We start from the raw sequence: 17,634 nt of genomic DNA on the forward strand, positions 1-17,634 counted from the left end.
TGAAATATGGTGGATTAACAGATGAGCACAGTCTAATCACATTCTTAGACTCACTATCCTTTACAGTGGAATCCTTTTCCCCATTCTGGCTAGAGGGAGATGTGAATATGAATAACGATTAGAGAGGTGGAGCGTTGCTGGTCTGATGATGAACAGAGGGGGTTATGAACAAAGGCAGGCAGGAAGTTTTTAGAAGCTTGAAAAGACAAGAAACAGATTCTTTTCCAGAGACTAGAAGTGATGTGACCCTACTGAAACCTTGAACCCGTCCAGTGAGATTCCTGCTGGACATCTAAGCTACAGAAGTGTAAGGAAAGAAATGTGTTGTTTTAAACCATTAACTATGTGGTAATTTGTTACAAAACAAAAAAACTAGCACCTTGGCTTTAAGACTTCTCTACCATATGTACCAGAAGAGTGAGCCCTGATTTCAAGGAAAACTGAGAAAACCTTCTGCTAGTAAACACTACTGAGGAGAAAGGACCAGAATTTCAGCTGCTGCAGGAGGAACTAAAAGCACCTCGTCTTCATGTCTGCTGGAAACACAGGCTCCATGGGGGGAAGCCTCCTTCTCAGGTCTTTTCAGCATCTCTCCCCCAGGGTTCAGACTCCCGTCCTCCAGGGCCCCATCCATCCCCTAGCCTATGGACAGTGCGCAGCGCAGACCTGAGCAGATGACCCCCGCGTCCTCCTTGTGTCTGCAGTCCTGCCGCCCCCAGCCCCGGGAAGGGCACCTCCACACGTGGGACTCATTTCCTGTGCAATTCAGGTCGTCCATCCAGATGGGCCCTGATCCTTCCCCGAAGTGAGCAGACCCCGTGGCATTGAGGGCTTCTCCACAGCCCAGCTGCCTGCACACCACGCGGGCATCGTCCAGGTCCCAGCCGTCATCACAGATGGTGCCCCAGGAGCCCTGCTCAAGGATCTCCACTCTCCCGGCGCAGGGACCGCCCCCGTCCACCAGGCGGAGCTGTCTGCTGTCTGAGGAGAGAGAAATGGGACAATGGGGAGGTGACCTGCGGAATGGGAAGGGTCTTCTGTCCTGTGGGACCCTCACCTGAGCAGTAGGGGGCGCTCTCCTCTGAGGCTGCAGAGTCTGCTTGTTCAGACAGGGAGTCATTGCACTGGGGCAGCACCTGGGTGTGGTTTCCTGAAGAAACAGCGATGATTAGATGGTTGAGAGGGTTGAAGATCAGGAAACTCAGTTAAACAAAATAATTTTTAGGAGAGGATGGGAGTTTGGGGGGAAATGGATACGTGTATATGTATGGCTGAGTCCCTGGCTATTCACCTGAAACTATAACAACATTGTTAGTCAGCTAAACCCAATACAAAGTAAAAAGTTCAAAATGAAAAAACAATAATAATAATGACCTAGTGATGGAGCTGAGATGGAAGCTGTAACATACCAGTAAAGTTACCATAATCTTAGTGTTCCCTTTCTCTATGAACAGTCCTGGTCCTGACAATACCATGATTCCTGTTTTAAGCCAAGCTTTGCCCTAAGAATGAGTTAAATAAGTTGCTCTATCCTTAATCTAACCCTAAAAAGAAGAAGCAAAACAAAATCCTTTCTGAAGGATTTGTACAATTTTTTATCTACAATGTTTGTGATTTTAAAAACACTTATATAAAAGAGATTTCATGGAAAACAAGAGGAAAAAGAAACATTAAAAAAATTTCCCAGGGTATTTGTCTCTTAGAGTTATCTGACAGAGAATTTATTTTATTTATTTTTATTGATTTTTATTTGAGCATAATTGTTTTACAATGTTGTGGTAGCTTCTGCTGTCAGCAAATTTAATATGTTATATATACATGGATGGGTTTCCTAGGTGACTCAGTGGTAAAAAAAAAAAAAAAAATCTGCCTGCCAAATAGTAGACTGGGGTTCCATCCCTGGCTGGGAAGACCTCCTGGGGAAAGAAATGGCAACCCACTCCAGAATTCTTACCTGGGAAATCCTGTGGACAAAGGAGGCTACAATGGCAGGCAGGCTGTGGCAGGCTACAGTCCATGGGGTCACAAAAGAGTCAGAAGCAACTCAGCGACCAAACAACAATACGTATATATATCTCCCCTCTTTCTTGGATTTACTTCCTATTTAGGTCGCCACAGAGCACTGAGTAGAGTTCCCTGTGCTATACAATAGGTTATTATTTATCTATTTTATGTGCTCAGTTCAGTCCCTCAGTCCTGTCCAACTCTTTGTGACCCCATGAACCGCACCAGGCCAGGCCTCCCTGTCCATCACCAACTCCTGGAGTTCACCCAAACCCATGCCCATTGAGTCGATGATGCCATCCAACCATCTCATCCTCTGTCGTCTGCTTCTCCTGCTGCCTTCAATCCTTCCCAGCATCAGGGTCTATTCAAATGAGTCACCACTTCTCATCAGGTGGCCAAAGTATTGGAGCTTCAGCTTCAACATCAGGCTTTCCAATGAACACCCAGGACTGATCTTCTTTAGGATGGACTGGTTGGATCTCCTTGCAGTCCAAGGGACTCTCAAGAGTCTTCTCCACCCCCCACAGTTCAAAAGCATCAATTCTTCAGTGCTCAGCTTTCTTTATAGTCCAACTCTCACATCCATACATGACCACTGGGAAAACCATAGCCTTGACGAGACGGACATTTGTTGGCAAAGTTTATGTGTGCATGTATGCTAAGTCACTTCAGTCGTGTCTGACCCTGTGACACTATGGATTGTAGCTCATCAGGCTCCATGTCTACGGGATTCTCCAGGCAATATCTATTTTAAACTTAGTATCAATAGTGTACGGCTTCTGAGCCTGATGTTTCAGGCAGTAAAGAATCCGCCTACAATGCGAGAAACCTGGGTTTGATCCACAGGTTGTGAAGATCCCCTGGAGGAGGGTATGGCAACCCACTCCACAATTCTTTCCTGGAGAATCCCCATGGACAGAGGAGCCTGGCAGGCTACAGTCCATGGGGTTGCAAAGAGTCGGATATGACTCAGCGACTAAGTGCACAGCACAGCTCATCAATAGTGTACATATGTCAATCTCAATGTCCCAGTTCATCCCACTCTTCATTTCCCCTCTTAGTATCCATATGATGTTCTCTATTTTGGTGTCTCTATTTCTGCTTGGCAGTAAGTTCATCTCTACCATTTTTCTAGATTCCTCATATAAGTGATGTTATACAGTATTTGTTTTTCTTTTTCTGATTTACTTCATTCTACATAACAATCCTATTTCAAATCCTAAAAGATGATGCTGTGAAAGTGATGTACACAATATGCCAGCAAATTTGGAAAACTCAGCAGTGGTAACAGGACTGGAAAACATCAGTTTTCATTCCAATCCCAAAGAAAGACAATGCCAAAGAATGTTTAAACTACCACACAACTGCACTCATCTCACACACTAGCAAAGTAATGCTCAAAATTCTCCAAGTCAGGCTTCAACAACACGTGAACCATGAATTTCCAGATATTCAAGCTGGTTTTAGAAAAGGGAGAGGAACAAGAGATCAAATTGCCAACATCCCCTGGATCCTCAAAAATGCAAGAGAGTTCCAGAAAAAAACATCTATTTCTGCTTTATTGGCTATGCCAAAGCCTTTGACTGTGTGCATTACAGTTAAATGTGGAAAATTCTAAAACAGATGGGAATATCAGACCACCTGACCTGCCTCTTGAGAAATCTGTATGCAGGTCAGGAAGCAACAGTTAGAACTGGACGTGGAACAACAGACTGGTTCCAAACAGGAAAAGAAATACGTCAAGGCTGTATATTGTCACACTGCTTATTTAACTTATATGCAGAATACATCATGAGAAATGCTGGGCTAGAGGAAGCACAAGCTGGAACCAAGAGTACTGGGAGAAATATCAATAACCTCAGATATGCAGATGGCACTACCCTTTTGGCAGAGAGTGAAGAAGAACTAAAGAGCCTCTTGATGAAAGTGAAAGAGGAGGGTGAAAAAGTTGGCTTAAAGCTCAACACTCAGAAAACAAAGATCATGGAATCCGGTCCCATCATTTCATGGCAAAGAGATGGGGAAACAGTGGAAACAGTGGCTGACTTTATTTTTTTCAGCCCCAAAATCACTGTAGATGTTGACTGCAACCATGAAATTAAAAGACGCTTACTCCTTGGAAGAAAAGTTATGCCCAACCTAGACAGCATATTAAAAAGTAGAGACATTACTTTGCCAACAAATGTCTATCTAGTCAAGGTTGTGGTTTTTCCAGTGGTCATGTATGGATATGAGAGTTGGACTATAAACTGAGCGCCAAAGAATTGATGCTTTTGAACTGTGGTGTTGGAGAAGACTCTTGAGAGTCCCTTGGACTGCAAGGAGATCCAACCAGTCCATCCTAAAGGAGATCAGTCCTGAATGTTCACTGGAAGGACTGATGCTAAAGCTGATGCTCCAGTACTTTGGCTACCTGATGTGAAGAACTGACTCATTTGAAAAGACCCTGATGCTGGGAAAGATTGAGGGCAGGAGGAGAAGGGGACGGCAGAGGATGAGATTGCTGGATGGCATCACCAACTCAGTGGACATGAGTTTGAGTAATCTCCGGGAGTTGGTGATGGACAGGGAGGCCTCTCGTGCTGCAATCAATGGGGTCGCAAAGAGTTGGACACGACCAAGTGACTGAACTGAACTGATCCGAGCATGACAATCTCTAGTTCTATCCATGTCTCTGCAAATGACACAACTTTATTCTTTTGTGACTGAGTAATATTCCATTTTATATATGTACAACATCTTCTCTAGTCATTCCTCCTGTGAGGGACATTTAGGTTACTTCTGTGTCCTGGCTGTTGTAAATAGTGCTGCAGTGAACATCAGGATGAATGTGTCTTTTTGAATGATGATTTTCTCCAGGTACCTGCCCAGGAGTGGGATTGCTGAGTCATATGATGGTTCTAGTTTTAGTTTTTTGAGGAAGCTCCATACTGTTCTCCATAGTAGTTGTGCCAATTTACATACCCATATGTAGGAGGAGTCCCTTTCTGCACATTCTACCCAGCATTTATTGTTTGTAGATTTTTTTAATGATAGACATTCTGAATGGTGTGAAATAATACCTGACTGCAGTTTTGCATCTCTCTGAAACTCCAGTACTTTGGCCACATCATTCGATGAGTTGACTCATTAGAAAAGACCCTGATGCTGGGAAAGATTGAGGGCAGGAGGAGAAGGGGACAACAGAGGATGAGGTTGCTGGATGGCATCACCAACTCAGTGGACATGAGTTTGAGTAATCTCCGGGAGTTGGTGATGGACAGGGAGGCCTCTCGTGCTGCAGTCAATGGGGTCACAAAGAGTCGGACACGACTGAGCGGCTGAACTGAACTGAACTGAATAATTAGTGATGCTGAACATCTTTCCTTGTATTTGCTAACCATCTGTATGTCTGGAGAAATGTATGTTTAGGTCTTTTTCCCATTTTTTAATTGGGTTGTTTGGTTTGTTGATATTGAGTTGTTTGTGCATTTTCAAGATTAGTCGCTTGTTAGTTGCTTCATTTTAGTGGCCAATATTTTCTCCCATTCTGACAGTTGTCTTTTTGTTCTGTTTATGGTTTCCTTTGCTATGCAAAAGCTTTTAAGTTTAACTGGGTCCTCTTTGTTTATTTTTGTTTTTATTTTCTTTACTCTAGAAAGTTGGTCAAAAACGATCTTGTTGCAATTTATGTCGAAGAATCTTCTGCCTATGTTTTCCTCTAAAAGTTTTATAGTCTGACAGAGAATTTAAATAGCCATGATTAAACTGCTTCAAGAATTAATTAACAAGATGTGTGTCTTGGCAAAGAAATGATAACAAAAGCAAATGAAAATTCTACAGCTGAAAAAGTTAACAGCTGAAATTAAGAACTAGAGAATGAGTCTATCAGCACATTAGATCAATATAAAGTAGAAATAGTAAAATGGAAGATGAGAAGATAAGTGTTCCTCTATATAGAAAAGCTGATCACATGGTAAGTGCCTGGTTAACAATACTGTGTAAAAAAGTTTCCCCCAAACTTAGCAGTTGAAGGATTTTTTTTTTTTTTTCATCATGATTTTCTGGTCAGTGATTTGGGAAAGACTCAACTTGGCAGTTCTATCTTTGGGGTTTCTCATGTGGTTGCACTTAGATGTTATCTGGGGCTGATATCTCTAAAGGTTTGATTGAACTGTGATTATGTAAGGAAATTCGCTGAAGTATTTTTTTGTTGTTGGGGAAGGGGAGGGATAAAGGAGCATCCTGTCTGCAACTTAATCCAGAAAGATTTTACATGCTCAGAGGGAAAACGGGGCAGGAGAGAAACATAGGAGGAGAGAGAGGGAAAGCTAGAGCAAGACAGAGAAAGAGAGAGAAAACTAGAGTGAAAGAGAGAGGGAGAGGAAAGAAAGAAAGAAGGATTAAAGCAAAATACTAACCTAACATTTGGGGAATCCACATAAAGTTCAGAGAGAATTCATTCCTAGAAAACCTTCACTAAAGGAAATACTAGTAACATCAAACCCATAAAATGCCTAGGAGAAAACCTAGGTAAAGATGTGCAAAACATCTGAGAGAAATTCAAGACCTAACTGAATGAAAGGATATATTTTGCCAATGAATTGGAAAACTCAATGTTGTCAAAATAAATCATTCTTAAATTTATATACAGATTAAAGCTAACCTCAATAAAATTCCCTGATGCTTTTGTGTGTGTGAAACATGACAAGATGATTCAAAATTTATGTTGTTGTTCAGTCACTCAGTCATATCTGACTCTTTGCAACCCCATGGACTGCAGCACGCCAGGCTTCCCTGTCCATCACCAACTCCCAGAGGTTACACAAACTCGTGTCCATTGAGTCAGTGATGACATCCAACCATCTCATCTTCTGTTGTCCCCTTCTCCTCCTGCCTTGAGTCTTTCCCAGCATCAGGGTCTTTGCTAGTGAGTCAGCTCTTCACATCAGGTGGCAAAGTATTGGAGCTTCAGCTCAAAAATGTATACAAAATACAAAAACCAAGATGACCAAGGCAGTTAGCAAGAACAACAACAACATAACTTCTTTAAATTAAAGTTACCCAGATTTACTATGTGTGCATAGTCACTCAGTCATTTCTGATTCTTTGTGACCCAGTGGACTATAGCCTGCCAAGCTCCTCTCTCCATGGGGACTCTTCAGGCAAAAATACTGGAGTCAGTTGCCATGCCTTTCTCCAGGGGATCTTCCCAACCCAGGGATCAAACCCAGGTCTCCCGCTTTGCAGACAGATTCTTTACCATCTGAGCCACCAGGGAAGGTTCAAGATTTACTATAAAGTTACAATAATTAAGAAAACATGGAGGAAAAAAAGAAAACGTGGGACAGGTGCAAGGATAGACAAATGACACAGTGGAACAGAATAGAGAGTTTAAAAGAAGTACTCAGACAAATGTGCCCTTTTGTTCATCTCGAAGGTGGCACTGCAGTAGGGAATACTCTTTTCATAAAAAGATTTTGAGTCAACTGGATGTCCATATGAAAGCATGACACTTGACCCTTATCCTACACAGTGATCAATCCTAGAAGCAGTGATATGCAAAAGAAAAGTAATTACACTTCTGTGAGATACTCTGAAAGAACATTTTTGTGATTTTGGAGTAGACAAAGTTCTTTCTAGAAGGATATAAGGAGCTCTGTGGACTGGAACAATGGACTGGTTCAAAACTGAGACAGAAGTAAGTCAAGGTTGTATATTGTCACTCTGCTTATTTAACTTCTTTGCAGAGTATGTCATGCAAAATGCCGGGATGGATGCAGCACAAGCTGGAGTCAAGATTGCTGGGAGAAATATTAATAACCTCAGATATGCAGATGACACCACCCTTATGGCAGAAAGCGAAGAGGAATTAAAGAGCCTCTTGATGAAAGTGAAAGAGGTGAGTGAAAATGTTGGCTTAAAACTCAACATTCAGAAAATGAAGATCATGGCATCTGGTCCCATCACTTCATGGCAAATAGATGGGGAAACAAATGAAAACAGTGACAGACTTTATTTTCTTGGACTCCAAAATCACTGCAAATGGTGACTGCAGACATGAAATTAAAAGATGCTTCCTTCTTGGAAGAAAAGCTATGACAAACCTAGATAGCATATTAAAAAGCAGAGATGTTACTTTGCCAACAAAAGTCCAACAAAACTATAGTTTTTCCAGTAGTTATGTATGGATGTGAGAGTTGGACCATAAAGAAAGCTGAGCTCTGAAGAATTGATGCTTGTGAACTGTGGTGTTGGAGAAGACTCTTGAGAGTCCCTTGAACTTCAAGGATATTAAGCCAATCAATCCTAAAGGAAATCAGTCCTGAATATTCATTGGAAGGACTGATGCTGAAGTTTAAGCTCTAATACTTTGGCCAGATGATGGGAAGAACTGACTCATTGGGAAAGACTCTGATGCTGAAAAATATTGAAGGCAGGAGGAGAAGGAGATGACAGAATATGAGATGATTGGGTGGTATCCCCAACTCAATGGATATGAGCTTGAGCAAGCTGCGGGAGATAATGCAGGACAGGGAAGCTTGATGTGCTGCAGTCCACAAAGAGTCAGACACGACTGAGCGACTGAACTGAACTGACTGACTGAAGGAGCACTACATGTACAGTAAAAAAGGTGATAAGTCAAACTTAAGATTAGTAACTTGGCTCACTGAAGGACAGCATACCATTAAGAAAATAAAAATATAAGACAGAATTAAACACACAAAAAACATAATAAATATTTGTTCCAGAAGTCATCATCATGGTAATTTGCACCATTGTATGTGTAATAGTCAAAACCTAGCGACAAACTCAAATCTCTGCCATTAGTTCAATGGGTCAACGCATGGTCCCGCGATCATTCAAAAGAATACACTATCATAATAAAACTGGATACAGTGTTGCCATAAACAACATCATGAGTGAATTTCAAACACAGTTTGAAATCAAAGAAATTAGACACGAAAGAAAACATTCTGTATGGTTACACATAATGTTCAAAAACTGACAAATTATTCTATGGCAGTACAAAACTTAGGTAAGCAGACTTCCCTGGAGAGGAGGAGGACACAGCTATTGGGAGGCAAGTGATTCTGTGGTGCTGTGAATGTTCTCTTTGTAGATCTGGGTTGGGGAACATGACCTAGGTGTACACTTATTGTTTGTACGTTGTTCTCTATTATTATTCTAAAATAATAATGTTTCATAAAAATATTACTCATCTACGTATTTCTTTCCCTGACATAGCATTTCTTAGCACTTCTTTCCCTTGAAAAAATGAGTGAACAATGAGAAGGTTATGGAGCAGGACCTTAACAGAGCCTTCTCAGGACAGACCACCCTCATGTCCTTCACTTGCTTCTGTCTGTAAAAAATTCGTAGCCAAAGAATCAGTTTAATCACAGAAATCAAAAAATTTCGGAAACAAAGGAAAACCATCAAATAGGATAAAAAAACAATAGTTTAACCCTAAACAAAGTCAAGGATTTTTAGTTCCTCCTCATGGGCTATAGCTAACATTCTGAGCCACATCCTTTGAGCTGTTGTGCAGATACTGAAATCCAAACCAGGTGGTAGAAGTAAATCACATGATGACCAGACTAGTGGGTTGCCATTTCCTTCTCCAGGGGATCTTCCCAACCCAGGGATCAAACCTGAGTCTCTTGCACTGCAAGCAGATTCTTTACCATCTGAGTCAACAGGAAAGCCCATAATCTTCTTCATCTTACACAATTCCAAGAATCGGCCTCAAGGAAATGGGAACAGACCGACATAGAACTGATGATTAACTGTATTCCAAACAATAAAGGTGACACTGATCAGACCTATTTCAAGATGACTACCGGAGTTAGCCGTGCTTTTCTGCAGGTAACCTGTCCCCTACCTCCACCTGTGCACTCCTGAAATTTCCACTTAAAAAATCTCGCCTCTGATCAGAAAGGGGGAGCTGGTTCTTTGTTACATTAGTCTTCTGTCTCCCAGAACTGCTGGTTTCCTCAATAAAGCTGTCTTTAGTTTTACCCCACATTTGTCTCTCAGTGTTGGATTCTTGAGTAATGAGCAGCTGAAACCTGAATTCAGTAACAAGATTAAACATTTCACTACAGAATATCTTCCTTTTTAAGGCTGTTTTCCCTTCTCTCTGCTCTGGGGACATTTCACCCCAGGAGCATCCTAAGTACAGTAGCCCATCCCTGTCTTACCTGAGCAGATCACAGAGGCCGTGTTGCCATGGGAACAGTCAGGACCACCCAGGGCAGTCACAGGGCATTGCCACAGGAAGGACTCAGTCCCTAAGCAGTGAAATCGGGCTTTCCAGAGTCGATCACTTCCTTCTGCTCCATTTCGGGTGGAGATGGCGACTCCACAGCCGAGTTGACGACAGACAACATTGGCATTGGCCAGATTCCAGTGGGAGGCACAGAGAGCTCTCCATTGTCCAGAAATATTCATCTCCACCCACCCCTCACACTGAGAGGTGCCATTTTTCATAAGCCGGACTTCTGTGTACACTGATAGAAAAAGACAGGATTTCAGTAAAATCTGATTTCTTTTTTAGCTTGAACTGAGTTAGGTCCTGCCGTGCATCTCACCTGAACAGACAACCTGAGCAGCTCCACTGTGGTGGCACGTGCCCCCTGGACAGGGCACTCTGGGGCAGACCCGGAGCTCAGGCTCCTCCCCCTCACACCTGAACTCTTCAGTCCAGACCCGGTCATCAGACTCTCTGAATGGCACATGTCCCAGGACAGATACAGCCTTGCCACACCCCAGCTCTGCACAGATGACCTGGGCAGTGGGGAGTGTGAAGTTCCTATCAGACACTGGGGTCCAGGCTTCTCCAGAATGCACTTCTACTCGCCCTGAGCAGAGTCCATCCCCTCCAACCAGACGCAGAAATCCTAAGAAAAACAAAGAACAACAAACCCAGTGAGTGTTCATGAACCTGGCTTGACAATTCGAAACAACATCTCACAGGCAATGGTGTGAAAGCTTTTTTTCCAATTGTGGAATAAGAGGAAATAAGAGAGAATTTGCCTGTCATTGTCAAACTGCATTTTCATGAGCAAGTTTCTGAAGAGATATCCAGAAGGATTGAAGGATCAGTTTGGAATGGCTGAATCCCAAGAATATATATTTTGGTTAGGAATGTTAATTCCTATCTGGGGGCCTGGAAACTACAGTGCCCAAAGAAACTGCACAGTAGTAGACATTCAAATTTGGGTACAGAGCTGAACTGAGAGTTAAAAAGGTCCATGGGATTCAAGAGGTTAGAGGCCTAAGAGCCAGAGAAGTTTAGAAGTTTAGAGGAGCATCCTGAAATTTCTGAGGCTAAAATTCTAGCCAGTTTTCTCTCAGAGCCAATATTCAAGTCACTGAGGACAGGGAAAATCACGCGGGCTGGATCTGAGTGCAGGTATTATAATCTAATTGTGAATGAAGTTGTCCACAGGTAAGTTTAGAAGTGACAGAAGCTCAGAGAGTCATAGGAAAGGGAGGGAATGGTCAGAGCCATCTTTCTTAAAAACCTAGGATTTATCAAGACACTTGGGAGAAAGTGAGGTCTCAGTGGGATTATGCAAGACAATTGAGTTAGTTGATTACTTCATACTAGACATGAGATTCTCAGCAAATGTGAAAGACTAATGCTAATTTAATGCATTCTAACCTTATCTATATACTAACTGCATATGCTTTTCCTATTTGGATTTCTGAGATAAGAAGCCAGCAAGCTATAAAAAAGGAGAGTGAGAGGAAGAGAGCAAACAGAAAACAAGCCATATATACTTTTGAGATTTCTTAATTGCAAAAACTTCAATAGGAATGAAACATAGAAAGATTTGGGGGAAAAAAGACTTGTTCAACAAGATTTTAACACTTATTATCCCCTGTGCTCCTCCCATTTGCCACATAACCCTGCTACCATTTCCCATTTCTCCCAATGCAGAAAAGAAAAACCAAGCTTAAGAGCTACAAATAGATGGAAAGGAGACTCCAAAAGGAAAGAACTTCTGTAGGGAGTGAGGTGGAGTGAGTGGTAGGTTAAACAGAGAGTGGATGGAGTATGAGAGAGAGACAAAAGAAAAGACTGATGAAAATGTTTCATCCTTCAGAGACCATATTTTGGATGGAGAAAAGGTAAACCAATAGAAAAACACCTGCACATCATAAAGAACAACTTTTAAAATAATTTTCCTGGTTTCTGAGTGTGCTCATGATTATTCATGTACATGGTGGAATTTGTTCTGGTGAAGGACTCTGATTGCATAAGTTTATGAACTTTGAAGTCTCAAAAAGAATGATGTAACAGAATAAAAATCTACTATAGAGAGCAGGCGGAGAAGGCAATGGCAACCCACTCCAGTGTTCTTGCATGGAGAATCCCAGGGACGGGGGAGCCTGGTGGGCTTCCGTCTATGGGGTCGCACAGAGTCAGACACGATGGAAGTGACTCAGCAGCAGCAGCAGCAGGAGAGAACAGAAAAGGCACTGCAGAAATTAAAGAATTGAAGGATTAGCTTGACCACTCATACAAGAATGAATGATGAGAGAGAGGATGATCTGCTTGCCTTTTATTATTTATCCATTTCCATCTCCCCAGAGAGGCCCAGGTTAGGAATCCTAATCTATTATGGCTGGGAGTTTGGTCACGGGCTACACATCCTAGACAAAGTGTTTTTATTTAACTGGTTCTTGTTGTTGTTGTTGTTGTTGCTCAGTCACTCAGACATGTCCGACTCTTTGCTACCTCAAGGACTGCAGAATGACAGGCTTCCTTGTCCTTCACTATCTCCCTGAGTTTGTTCAAACTCATGTCCATCGAGTTGGTGATGCCATCTAACCATCTCATCTTCTGTCGCCCCCTTCCCCACCAGCCTCCAATCTTTCCCACCATCAGGGTCTTTTCCAATGAATCAGTTCTTCACATCAGGTGGCCAAAGTATTGGAGCTTCAACTTCAGCATCAGTCCTTTCAGTGAATATTCAGGGTTGATTTCCTTTAGGATTGACTGGTTTGATCTCCTTGCAGTTCAGGAGACTCTCAAGAGTCTTCTCCAACACCACAGTTCAAAAGCATCAGTTTACTCTCGCTGTTTGCAGATGACATGATCCTCTACATAGAAAACCCTAAAGACTCTTCCAGAAAATTACTAGAGCTAATCAATGAATATAGTAAAGTTGCAGGATATAAAATTAACACACAGAAATCCCTTGCATTCCTATATACTAACAATGAAAAAACAGAAAGAGAAATTAAGGAAACAATACCATTCACCATTGCAACAAAAAGAATAAAATACTTAGGAGTATATCTACCTAAAGAAACAAAAGACCTCTACATAGCAAACTATAAAACACTGATGAAAGAAATCAAAGAGGACACAAACAGATGGAGAAACATACCATGTGCATGGATTGGAAGAATCAATATTGTCAAAATAGCTATTCTACCCAAAGCAATCTATAGATTCAATGAAATCCCTATCAACCTACCAATGGTATTTTTCACAGAACTAGAACAAATAATTTCACAGTTTGTATGGAAATACAAAAACCTCGAATAGCCAAAGTAATCTTGAAAAAGAAGAATGGAACTGGAGGAATCAACCTGCCTGACTTCAGACTCTACTACAAAGCCACAGTCATCAAGACAGTATGGTACTGGCACAAAGACAGAAATATAGATCAATGGAACAAAATAGAAAGCCCAGAGATAAATCCACGAACCTATGGACACCTTATCTTTGACAAAGGAGGCAAAGATATACAATGAAAAAAAGACAACCTCTTTAACAAGTGGTGCTGGGAAAACTGGTCAACCACTTGTAAAAGAATGAAACTAGAACACTTTCTAACACCATACACAAAAATAAACTCAAAATGGATTAAAGATCTAAATGTAAGACCAGAAACTATAAAACTCCTAGAGGAGAACATAGGCAAAACACTCTATGACATAAATCACAGCAAGATCCTCTATGACCCACCTCCCAGAATATTGGAAGTAAAAGCAAAACTAAACAAATGGGACCTAATGAAACTTAAACGCTTTTGCACTTCAAAGGAAACTATAAGCAAGGTGAAAAGACAGCCCTCAGATTGGGAGAAAATAATAGCAAATGAAGAAACAGACAAAGGATTAATCTCAAAAATATACAAGCAACTCCTGAAGCTCAATTCCAGAAAAATAAATGACCCAATCAAAAAATGGGCCAAAGAACTAAACAGACATTTCTCCAAAGAAGACAAACAGATGGCTAACAAACACATGAAAAGATGCTCAACATCACTCATTATTAAAGAAATGCAAATCAAAAACACAATGAGGTACCATTACACGCCAGTCAGGATGGCTGCTATCCAAAAGTCTACAAGCAATAAATGCTGGAGAGGGTGTGGAGAAAAGGGAACCCTCTTACACTATTGGTGGGAATGCAAACTAGTACAGCCACTATGGAAAACAGTGTGGAGATTTCTTAAAAAACTGGAAATAGAACTGCCATATGACCCAACAATACCACTTCTGGGCATACACACCAAGGAAACCAGATCTGAAAGAGACACGTGCACCCCAATGTTCATCGCAGCACTGTTTATAATAGCCAGGACATGGAAGCAACCTAGATGTCCACCAGCAGATGTATAGATAAGGAAGCTGTGGTACATATACACCATGGAATATTATTCAGCCATTAAAAAGAATTCATTTGAATCGGTTCTAATGAGATGGATGAAACTGGAGCCCATTATACAGAGTGAAGTAAGCCAGAAAGATAAAGAACATTACAGCATACTAACACATATATATGGAATTTAGAAAGATGGTAATGATAACCCTATATGCAAAACAGAAAACTAGACACAGAAGTACAGAACAGACTTTTGAACTCTGTGGGAGAAGGTGAGGGTGGGATGTTTCGAAAGAACAGCATGTATATTATCTATGGTGAAACAGATCACCAGTCCAGGTGGGATGCATGAGACAAGTGCTCGGGTCTGGTGCACTAGGAAGACCCAGAGGAATCAGGTGGAGAGGGAGGTGGGAGGGGTGATGGGGATGGGGAATACGTGTAACTCTATGACTGATTCCTATCAATGTATGACAAAACCCACTGAAATGTTGTGAAGTAATTAGCCTCCAACTAATATAAAAAAAAAAAAATGCATCAGTTTTTCAGTGTTCAGCCTTCTTTATTGTCTAACTCTCACATCCATACATGACTATGGAAATAACCATAGCTTTGACTAGATGGACCTTTGTCTCAAAGTAATGTCTCTGTTTTTTTATATACTGTCTAAGTTTGTCATAGCTTTTCTTCCAGGGAACAAGCATCTTTTAATTTCATGACTGCAGTCACTGTCCAGAGTGATTTTGGAGACCAAGAAAATAAAGTCTGTCACAGTTTTCATTTTTTCCCCACCTCTTTGCCATGAAGAGACGGGACAGGATGCCATGATCTTCGTTTTTTGAATGCTGAGTTTCAAGTCAGCTTTTTTACTCTCCTCTTTCACTTTCATTTCTCTGAGGTGCTGCTCAGAGAACCTCACAGTTGCCTTCATCAACTACCATTGCCATTCCCCTTCCTCCCAGCTACTGTAAAACCTGCTCCACCTTCTTAAAAAATTACATTTGTCCTCTTGCTCCAAACAAGCCCCTAAACACAAGTCTCTTATATCTTTGAAATCATATATTCTTATATTTGAAATCATCAAATATAAACTACATAATCTCTTATCATAAAACACAGAAATTCATGTCTTGTTACCTCCACCTTTGACTTGCCAGTGCATGGCTAAGTGGTCCTCCAAAGTTTGCATTTATACAGATATCTTAAAGGAAAAATTGGGGAGAGATACTTTTCTAGTAACAATGAAAGAATATATGACTCAGAGCATTTCATTCACAGCTCTCTAGTTCTACCATCAAAGAACTATGAACATTTACATCTAAATATGCAAAGGAAGCATCTTTTAATTTCATGGCTGCAGTCACTATCTGCAGTGATTTTCGATCTCCAAAAAATAAAGTCTGACACTGTTTCCACTGTCTCCCCATCTATTTCCCATGAGGTGATGGAACCAGATGCCATGATCTTAGTTTTCTGAATGTTGAGCTTTAAGCCAACTTTTTCGCTCTCTTCTTTCACTTTCATCAAGAGGCTTTTTAGTTCCTCTTCACTTTCTGCCATAAGGGTGCTGTCATCTGCATATCTGAGGTTACTGATATTTCTCCCGGCAATCTTACTTCCAGTTTGTGCTTCTTCCAGCCCAGCGTTTCTCATGAGGTATTCTGCATATAAGTTAAATAAGCAGGGTGACAATATACAGCCTTGAGGTATTCCTTTTCCTATTTGGAACCAGTCTGTTGTTCCATGTCCAGTTTTAACTGTTGCTTCTTGACCTGCATACAGGTTTCTCAAGAGGCAGGACAGGTGGTCTGGTATGCCCATCTCTTTCAGAATTTTCTACAGTTTATTGTGATCCACACAGTCAAAGGCTTTGTCATAGTCAACAAAGCAGAAATAGATGTTTTTCTGGAACTCTCCTGCTTTTTCGATGATCCAGTGGATGTTGGCAATTTGATCTCTGGTTCTTCTGCCTTTTCTAAAACCAGCTTGAACATCTAGAAGTTCTCGGTTCACGTATTGCTGAAGCCTGGCTTGGAGAATTTTGAGCATTATTTTACAAGCGTGTGAGATGAGTGCAATTGTGTGGTATTTGAGCACTCTTTGGGATTGCCTTTCTTAGGGATTGGAATGAAAATGGACCTTTTCCAGTCCTGTGGCCACTGCTGACTTTTCCAAATTCGCTGGCATATTGAGTGCAGCACTTTCACAGCATCATCTTCCAGGATTTGAAATAGCTCAACTGGAATTCCATCACCTCCACTGGCTTTGTTCACAGTGATGCTTTCTAAGGCCCGCTTGACTTCACATTCCACGATGCTGGCTCTAGGTGAGTGATCACACTATCGTGATTATCTGGGTCATGAAGATCTTTTTTGTACAGTTCTTCTGTGTATTCTTGCCACCTCTTCTTAATATCTTCTGCTTCTGTTAGGTCCATACCATTTCTGTCCTTTATTGAGCCCATTTTTGCCTGAAATGTTCCTTTGGTATTTCTGATTTTCTTGAAGAGATCTCTAGTCTTTCCCATTCTGCTGTTTTCCTCTATTTCTTTGCATTGATCACTGAGGAAGATTTTCTTATCTCTCCTGGCTATTCTTTGGAACTCTGCATTCAAATGGGAATATCTTTCCTTTTCGCTTCTCTTCATTTCACAGCTTTTTGTAAGGCCTCCTCAGACAACCAATTTGCCTTTTTGCATTTCTTTTCCATGGGGATGGTCTTGATCCCTGTCTCCTGTACAATGTCATGAACCTCTGTCCATAGTTCATCAGGCTCTCTGTCTATCAGATCTAGTCCCTTAAATCTATTTCTCACTTCCACTGTATAGTCATAAGGGATTTGATTTAGGTCATACCTGAATGGTCTAATGGTTATCCCTATTCTCTTCAGTTTAAGTCTGAATTTGGCAATAAGGAGTTCATGATCTGAGCCACAGTCAGCTCCTGGTCTTGTTTTTGCTGACTGTATAGAGCTTCTCCATCTTTGGCTGCAAAGAATATAATCAATCTGATTTCAGT

At 41.3% G+C, this 17,634-nt stretch overlaps 1 protein-coding gene across 1 annotated transcript in view; it reads right to left on the reverse strand.

The window, feature by feature from the left end:
* LOC136168460 (uncharacterized) overlaps positions 1-17,634 on the reverse strand; it is a 219,253-nt gene that overhangs the window by 104,621 nt on the left and 96,998 nt on the right. Inside the window, 4 exon segments of the mRNA XM_065935978.1 lie at positions 667-981; positions 1,058-1,150; positions 10,191-10,499; positions 10,581-10,889. Of these exon segments, the coding sequence (XP_065792050.1) occupies positions 667-981; positions 1,058-1,150; positions 10,191-10,499; positions 10,581-10,889 (1,026 nt within the window).

The sequence above is a fragment of the Muntiacus reevesi genome, chromosome 1 (genome assembly GCF_963930625.1).
Source record: "Muntiacus reevesi chromosome 1, mMunRee1.1, whole genome shotgun sequence".
In the NCBI taxonomy this organism is placed as follows: Eukaryota; Metazoa; Chordata; class Mammalia; order Artiodactyla; family Cervidae; genus Muntiacus; species Muntiacus reevesi.